A 9,226-nucleotide genomic window follows, 5' to 3' on the forward strand; every position below is an offset into this window, starting at 1 on the left:
CCTTCAACATGTTTGTGACTTCAAAACATATTAACAGTTAATCTTTAAAGCTATTTCAAGAATGACATTATATTCATGTGTTAGACAGTTGTGTCTGTGGTGTAAGTTAGGTGCTTTTTTTCCTATTTCGATACATTTTTCTGTATTTCAAAGTAAGGCCCGTAGAGATGAGCTGCTTTGTGCCCCTGACTCAGTCTTAGTGTGGTGGGAGTAATTTACATGTGCTCTGAAAGGCCTTTAGCACAATTGTGTGAAGCGATGCCTGTGACTGTGTAATGGCTGCAGCACACTGTGACTGTACATCCATGGCTGCACAGTCAGCAAGTGGTGCATGACAGCGATGGCTGAAATGATTTCACCCAAAACTCAGCTGTTGATTTCCATGCATGCAAGTGCTTCACTAATCCAATCTCATTTCATACTGTTGTGAAACATTTAACTTTAAAATCCACATATTGTAAAACGCGTTGTCATCGGGTTTGAATGTTGAACATGTTCTTCTGAATGACTAAATCCCATTTTCTTTCAGTTTTTATACAGTGAAAGGAATTATTGTGGCATGTTAAATAATCTAAACCTTCATCAGAGCCTATTAGGGGAATGTTGTCTTCAGTTTGTAGCTCATATACTCATCCATTATGTCCCACTTTAACCTCTGATTGCTTCTTCACACAGACACGGTTATCACAGTCTTTATCACTTTGCGTCCTGTTCTCCATTTGTCATGAGGAAACCTGCATGTGTCACTGCTCCGCTTTTCTTTTTGTGCAACTCCAGGAAAAGAACAATCATTCGCCATGTTTACTTAATTGCATTTTTCCCTCCTTCGACATCATTGCATTAGCAGCATGGATGAGCAATAATGGAGGGGGAGATTTTTCTTCTAATTATGAAGTGGATTTTCCAGATGATTTACATTACTATTCAATATGTTTGTACTTAGTGCTTCAAAACAGGAGGTAACAATAACAGGATTATTATTTTAGAAAAGAGACTTGCCGATCACATCTGTAATTAACTACTGCAAACTGTCTCCATCTGCATGAACTGACCATAGTGGTTGCATTTTCTTTCACCTTGAGCACAAGGTGCTTATTATCCATGAGTATGAAGTGAATTACATCAAGTTTTTCAAGTGCACACGCTTTCATTAACATAAACCGAGACCCTATGTGGGTTTTTATTGTCAGTATGTAATTAGCTCGTGTTGAATGGATACCGTAAAAATATGCTTTTGTTACCACAAGCGTTAAAGTGATAGAACGGAGCCATACAAGATTTGATGCTGAGTGTAAGTATTTGTGACAAAGATTTACAACCGGTGCAGGCCGATTGTCAGAAGCGATTAATGTTCACTTCTAAATTCTTGGGGCTTGTTTGTATCTGCGGGCCTCAGGACTGGTTAGCTACTAGTGTGGGGCCAAGGACAAATCGTTTGTGACACCATTTGCACAGCACTCAATTGCGAGCCACCTTTTATTTTGCATGTGTGTGTGTGTGAGTGTGTGTTAAAGAGGAGGGGTAGAGGGAGATGATTTTGCTGTGGGCTGGCTTCAGTGTTGTGTTGTGTAATGTATCATGTTAAAAAGTCAGAGCGTCACCGAGCTGACAAATGGGCAGCATGTGTAATCAACTTTCAAGTAGTAATGAACCTGATATCTTTTTGTTTGTGGTGAGCTTTTATCAGTTGTGTTTAGTGCACAGGAGAGAAAATAAAGTGATGACATATAATAGAGCTTTTTGTGGAGAAAATAATATAATCAGGCCATTTAGTCTTACTGGGATTATCATTACCTTCCCGTAAGAGAGGTCGATGATGAGAAAGTCAAATATGTAAATGTTCTTTGAAAGCTTGAAAGCCTGAATGTTACGTAGCCCGAGAATCTGACAGTCACAAAACTCACACAGCACCAGCTTCATTGTGTAAAATCACTTTTAGTCAGACCACCAAAAAAAAAAAAAAGAAGGGAGGGGAGAGGACACTGTGTTCTCTGAGGAAACATGACTGAATGTGTGACACAAGGAATGGTACACTGCTCACCCACAGAGATGGATATGTGGAATGTGGACAAATGACGGAGCGCAGCAGTGTGGCTGTCGTCTCTCACCTGCGTCTGTTTGCTTGTTATAAGCATTTTGCAACGTGTTCCGGGGTTGAGATAGATAAGCTTGTCCAAGAAAAAAGATCTGTTACCTGCATCACCGTCTCATTTTTAATGATAGGCAGCTCTCTGTAGACACTAGATGAAACATGTCTACAGTTCAGTGATACACAAGGTAAATATTTTAGTACTGATGAAGCGCGGCTCTGAAAGTTACTGAAAGTGTAAAACTGTGAATAATAGTGAAGATGAAACTCAAAGTCTGATATAAATCAAGAGGAATTGGAATTTTCTGCTCATCTTCAACACCCCTGTCATCAGTAATATTAATATACAGGACGTTGTCTGGCTCCGAAACCAGAAACTATATCATGGAGAATGTAAGTTTCTCTGACAGAGGTTACCATGGCAACACATGTCAAATGTAGTTTATATCTTCAGAACATATGTGCCCTTGTGCAGTTTTTTTTTTTTTTTTTATACTGTTCATGTGAAATATGAAGATGTATTTTTACACATCATCATACAAACAAAGGGATTTCTGCAGCGACTCTCACATTAACCTTCCGGGACAATGTGGTGCATAATTCAGAGAAAGCACCACAGATTTGAAACAAATGAACGAAGGGGGGGGGGTTGACCTTATGCAGGCGGGATCTGCCGTGCTTTTTCATCGCCATCCGCAGGTTTCTGTATATTGATTGTTATGTCAAGCATTGGGCCATGGGGCTGGCTCATGGCTCTACTCCAATAACAATCACCAGGAGCAGGTGACATGCCACACAGATGCTAGCAGCCCAGAAGCAGCCAAACAAGTTAATTATGCCTCCAAGAGCCTCATCTACATTCTGCCTAGATAATGCATTTGCTTCACTCATCTACATCTGTTGAAAAACATTTTGAATATGTGGATATTATTGTATCACATAATCATACTCGCCTGTAGCTGCCTGCATCGCTTTGCATCACACTGACCCCTGGTATTATAAGAGCATGAGTATGATTATTAACAAAAAGCTTCGATTGTGAAATTACTAACTAAAATCTTCAGAGTCGTGAAAACTAATTATTATTTTGCCCGAGCAATGACTGTGATGTTACACTGCATCAAATATTCTCATATCAAGTCATTTGGTGTCAGTTCTTGTCTCAGCATCTGTCTGAATTGTTGCACAAGGCCGATTAAGGGAAGGCAGCGTATTCAAGAAGCTGATTTAGGACAATTCTTCTTAAAGTAAGTGGTTTGTATCAAAAACAAGGGGGATCATCCACAAAGTTCTTTGCTCTTACAGTTGTAAAAATGACTTGAGATGGTGAATATTTTCACTGTGTTAAGGGTTGAGTCTCAGATGCTTCTCACAAACTCTAGCTGATGTTTCTTCACAGTGGGGACGAGACAGAAACAGATTCCGAGGTGGAAGACCGCGTGGATGGCGTTAAGTCGTGGCTCTCGAAGAACAAAGGCTCCACCAAGACCCAGTTGGATGAGGGAAGCCTGAAGAGCACCAGGTTAGAGCTCACCTTCCTTTAGCATCATGACAGATTTCCATGTGTATGTGGGGAGGCTTTAAACGGGCCAGGATTACCTGGGGCAGTTTGTAAGGGTAAGATGGGTATGTCATGTGATTAGGTGTCATCCCTCTCTCCGAGTAATCTGTCTAATGACAGGAGCCGGGATGGGGAAATGGCTGCTGTCAGATTTATTGAAGTGGCCCCTGGCCAGTTGGCGCTCCTGCTAAATGACGCCTCTGCCACAGTTAGATAGATCTTCTCACTGGTTGATTGCCTCACTTCCTACAGTGTATACTGAACAGAACAGTACCCAGAGGTATAGTATATGTTCCCTGAGTCTTGACTGGCCCCAACGACAAAGTGAATGAGTTACCACATATCAGCTGTGGATGTTGCACAAAATGAAAAATTAGTATTTATTTTTAATGTGTTCTGTCGGTGGTCTCTGTTGTCAACTTTATTACATAACCCTTCAGATATTCAGCAAATGCAGATGCCAAGGAGGTGAAGGAAGGTAAGGAGAAGATGACTGACATCAGCAAAGATGGGAAAGAAGTAGAGCAGAGCAGATCAGTGTCTGTCATGAGTTCCCTAAGCTACAGGAAGCGTTCCAACCTGAAAGACTCCATCGGTGGGACGGGCGATGAGAGCTCCCTGTTTAGCACGCTCAAAGAACAGACAGACACGCCAGACCACACCTCAATTCGTAAAGCCAAGTCCAAGTCTGGAGAGCTCCAGGAGGACTGGAAGAAGAGCCAGGCGCAGGAAGACTTGGACGACAAAGGCTCCGTCATCTCCATGGCCTATTCTGAGGCTACCAGCAGAGCCAGGAAGGGCCTGGAGTCACGCTGGACCTCCCGCAGCAGCCCTGAATTTGATAAGGAGTCCATGGTGTCATCAGTGGCTCCCAGCAGGATGTCCACCAGGAGGGGCATGTTGGACATGGATGACGACAATAAATCAACTATCAGCAGTGTGAGCCGCTCGAGTCCACGGTCGCTGCACCGCAGCACTTCTTGGAAAGACGACAGACGCAACAGCTCACGCTTGTCCCTCGCCCGCAGCTGTGGCCTCAGTGAATTTGGCCTGCATGTAGATGATGACGATGATGATGGCCAGAGTGTAACTTTTAGTGAAGGGGGAACTTCCTCTTTTAGTCCCCGCTCCCTGAGTCGCAGCTTTTCTACCCCAGCTCAACCCCGCTCCTCAGACTCCAACCCGGCAGATACATCTGATATTAAAACGGTCACGCACCGCAATTACTTAGATCCTGACTTGGAGGCTGCGATCAATGAGGTGCTGAGCTTCAAGCCCATTAAATTCAAGCGCAGCAAACTTGATGAGTCTAGTGGTGATGAAGAGGATGACAAGAAGGTGCCAGGGAGTGAGGACGGTAGGAAGAAGGGGGGCGACGAGGGGCTTGGCTGCAGCACGTCCAGCCTGCGGCGCTCTGCATCTGGCTCTGCTCTGGACTACAGTAGTCGGTCATCCAGTACCCTGAGCACCAGCAGCTCCCGCAGTCGCAAAGATAAAAAAAGCAAAGTCTCTCCATCAGACTCGTCCTCCTCCTCCTCCTCAGACGATCGTCACAGCAGAAAGAGCTCAAGGAGGAAGAAAAGCAAGAAGTCCAAGAAGAGATCTAGTAAGAAACAAAGTGAGTCTGAGGATTCGTCTTCCTCATCCGAGTCATCAGAGTCTTCCTCCTCTGGCTCAACCATCTCCTACCGCAGCTCCAGCAGTGTTAAAAGGGCACCGAAACGCCCATCTGATGATGAGAAGGAACTCGCAAGTCGTGGGCCATCAGGCAAGAAGGAAACCAAGAAGAAGCAGAAGAAGATGGACAGCGTGGTGATGAAGTACCTGTACAGGCCTGACAGTGACTGATGCAGCAGGAGAAGGTGATGCTTGGTGTGGTAATAACCCAGGAGCGTGGAATAACTGATCAGGATCGTTCACTTGATGTACTAACTTAGTTTGCATCTCATGTTGACTGAGATCAGCCATAACTACGTTTTCCAAAAAAAATAGTGTGACACTGTTGTTTTTCCTTTGCTCGTGCTAACACGTGTCTTCATTTAAAAAGACTAATTCATCATAGTATCCTGAAGTTCGCCTCTAGTCTGCACGACTGACACACTCCAGTCACTTCTGTGTGATACCTACAATAAACAGCAGCTGATACAGTGGAGGAGATACACAGTAATTCGTTATTGTAATTACTTGTCATCAGAAAAGCGATGTTATGTTTCTGTTTCTGGTTTGTAGAGATGGATTACATCTCAAATGTGAGTGTTTGATGTTGTTGTAAGTACATAGAGGTGTCTGGCTGTGGCTGTCCATCCACAACAAACAGGTGTTGGCAATGAGACAAAAACTTAATTACACCAATTTTTGCCTCAACATGTCAGCGGAGAAGAGTTTACAGAGGTGTGGCATGACACTTTGCATCGGAATTAAAATGCTAAAATTAGCTCTCAGCTTCACTATTCATACAGAATCATTTGCTCACAGTTTGAGCGTCTCTTGTTTCTGTGTAGCAAAAAGTGCCAGCAGCTTGGGGGGTGTCCTTGAATGTGAATATGCCTTTCTAATTGAAGACTGGCTCCTGGGTTAATTAGTGGAAAGTGAAGGTGGGTTTAGTGGGCTGAACATGGTCCTGGCTCATATATGCTCATGTCACTAAGATAACTGCTTTCGTTATAGCAACATAGTAGAACTATAGAGGTCCCATACTAGTTCCATACTTCCATACAGGTGCTTCTCTCTGCACAGTTACTAGGCAACATCAGCTGAACCCAGATATCCATTTAAACACTTCCTTTAAACAAAGTGTTACTTTGACTGTAGATAAATACACTTTTTTTTTTTTTTTAAAGTATATTTTTTGTGGCTTTTTATGCCTTTTATTTGATAGTATAGTGGAGAGAGACAGGAAATGGGGAGGCAGAGAGGGGGAATGACATGCAGCGAAGGGCCGTCCGATGCGGGACTCGAACCGGGGCTGACTGCAGCGAGGACTGTAGCCTCTACACATGGGGCGCCTGCTTAGACCACTACGCTACATGACGCCCCAGATAAATACACCTTTAAGTAATTATTACGTTGTAGTTCTCATGATGTTTCACATTGGGATACGTCATGCTACTCAGAGAACCAGGGTTACACAAGTGACCTAAAGTTGTTAAAGTACTTTCACATTTGTTTGAACAGAGAATCAATTGATTTATTAAATTCGTTTAAATTTCAAATTACACTATTACATTAATTACAGCAACATCTTCACTTATAAAAGTAGTTGATTGTACAGTTTGATCTTTGTCTCACACTGGCAGTGTCAGCACTGGTCCTGACTAACTTACACATCTTGTGACTCAGAATCAGAGATGTCACTGTTTTCCAAAAGGATGACATGAAGCAGTTTGTGTGACGAGGCCAAAACACAGAGTACTTCAGCCTTCTCCAAATATCTAATACTTCAAGATACATGGTGTCAGGTTATGGATCGTCGTGCATCACATGCAGACAGTCCCTGTTGTTCGAGTATACGAGAGAGCTGCAGGACGTGTTTTAGTTGTTTTTTGCTTGTCCGGAGGGTTATGTATTAAAGAGCTGAGCAGCGCTTATGGCATCAAATCTCTACAACATAAACTGAAGATGTGAAGTTTTAAATAATAATAATGATGGGAGGTAGAAGCAAGGTACAGTTCAGTCCACAGTATTATTTTCAGCCATATTATGAGTTCATGTCCTGCACTGACTCCTGACATTTACTTTATTAACTGCACATACTATTTACTAATATGTAGGTTAAGCCTGAATATTTCATATTATTATATATTTTTGATGTACTAATTAAAAATAAATGATAATGAACACATACTGAATGCTGTGCATGTTTTAGAGGATGTGTTATTTGCTGTCTGGGGAAGAATTTCATTTTACAGCCTGACTTGCTTGTGGTTTCTCATGCCGTACAGCCTTCTTTACATCTGTACACCCTTCAGTTTTGTTTCTTTAGCGAGTAGCCAAGTAATGATATAATGGTGTGTCTGTATGTGTGTTGACCCTCACAGCCCTCCTGTGTACCGGAGACACCTGAGTGTTGGCAGGTCTGATGAGGAGGACGAGGTGGACAGAGACTCCCGCAGGCAGCCGCTGACGGCGAGCGACGGCGAAGGCTTATTGGCAGAAAGCACGTCGTAACCCAACGTCGGGCAGCTTTGTGCTCAGTGACATCAGACACACAGGAGAGACACAATTCTTTCCCTCCAACTTGTAAGCTACTACCACTTCCCAGCTACCAAGGACGGAGAGGAGTCACACAAAGAACACTGTTTTTGAATAGCTTTGCCATTTCATCTAACTTTACTTATTGTAGCGCACCCATTCACATCATGAAGTGATTTTGCTCCCATGGCTAAAGGTTACTTTTTCTTTCTCTTTCTTATTTAACAGAACACATTGAATAAGTCAGTCAATACTGAACAGTAAAGTTGAGCACTATCAGAGGAACCTGATAGCTGCCGCTGCTTTATTTATAAGAGCTGCTTTTCAGGCAAATTTAAGCACTCGTCTGCACTCTCCTCCGACTCCGCAGATAGCTCTGCCAAGAGGATTTAGATAAGCCCGCTCTGGCTGGACTTCTCCAAGAAGGTCTGATCAACTATTAAGACTCTTCTTATCTCTTCCCCATTAATGTGGACTAGTGTGGTGGCAGGAATTAACCCATTTTCAATTAATTATCTTGCTGTAAGTTTACATGTGGCTCTTGTTCCAAACTGAGATATTCATCATTTGAGCAAAGTGATGCTAGGTCATGATTGGTGACATGAAAGTTAAATCATTTTTACTATAATAATGTTTAAGGGTGACGCCCCCTTTATATCTTTGAAATGCTGAGAAATGATTTAAAGCTAAATCTGATCTAAGAGTGTGTATATATAGTATGCATAGTTATCTAATATATGTGGAATCAAAGCCTTTACATCAACATGATAGTCGAGTGAAATAAGATTTTCTAAAGTTAGTGAGAGAAGTATTTTATTGAGATAAGATTTATGTCATATTCCTGTTTTATTCTTATCTGTAAGCGCAATGCATGATGGGACGTGTTTGGCTCTTCTGAGGCTCAGTCATGCTTTTGTCCACTCTCACATTTCTGAAAGTTCAAAGGGAATGCATGTGTTTGCTGTCATGAAGGAACTCTGTTGATCTTTTTGGACCTCGCAGATGCGGAACTGTATGGTGTCTTTTTTTTTTAATGCACAAACACTGGATTTTTACTGTATTTGGGAAATTAAAGCTCATTCACACGCTGTATCCTGAAGACTAATATTCTCCGTTTGGATATACAATCTAATTAAGTCTGTTTTTAAGGTTGAGCTGCAGATTCTATTGTGGCTGTACAGTGCAGATTGACTTGAACTGAGGAAATGTTGGTTCAAGTGTAAAATAATTACATCATCTTCAGTTTTCCTATTTTTAAGGTGCCAAAAATTAACACATGGAGGCTGGATGTTTATTAATCTGGTGTTTTTGGAGATCATTCATTCATTACCATCGATGTGCAGCCCTTAAAATCCTATTGTGACAGTAGATATGTTAACTGATTT

General features: G+C 42.2%; 1 protein-coding gene across 1 annotated transcript in view; it reads left to right on the plus strand.

The window, feature by feature from the left end:
- The window catches only part of LOC111663908 (unconventional myosin-XVIIIa-like), a 57,993-nt gene extending 50,215 nt beyond the window's left edge, over positions 1-7,778 (plus strand). The window contains exons 40-42 of the mRNA XM_087177125.1: positions 3,489-3,611; positions 4,091-5,512; positions 7,688-7,778. Coding sequence (XP_087033251.1) covers positions 3,489-3,611; positions 4,091-5,498 — 1,531 coding nt within the window. The 3' untranslated portion in view covers positions 5,499-5,512; positions 7,688-7,778. The remainder of the gene's footprint in view (positions 1-3,488; positions 3,612-4,090; positions 5,513-7,687) is intronic.
- Positions 7,779-9,226: the final 1,448 nt, after the last annotated feature.

Source organism: Seriola lalandi, unplaced genomic scaffold, assembly GCF_002814215.2.
Source record: "Seriola lalandi dorsalis isolate HSWRI2012SDOR001 ecotype SW California unplaced genomic scaffold, Sedor1 jcf7180002054581, whole genome shotgun sequence".
Classification (NCBI taxonomy): Eukaryota; Metazoa; Chordata; class Actinopteri; order Carangiformes; family Carangidae; genus Seriola; species Seriola lalandi.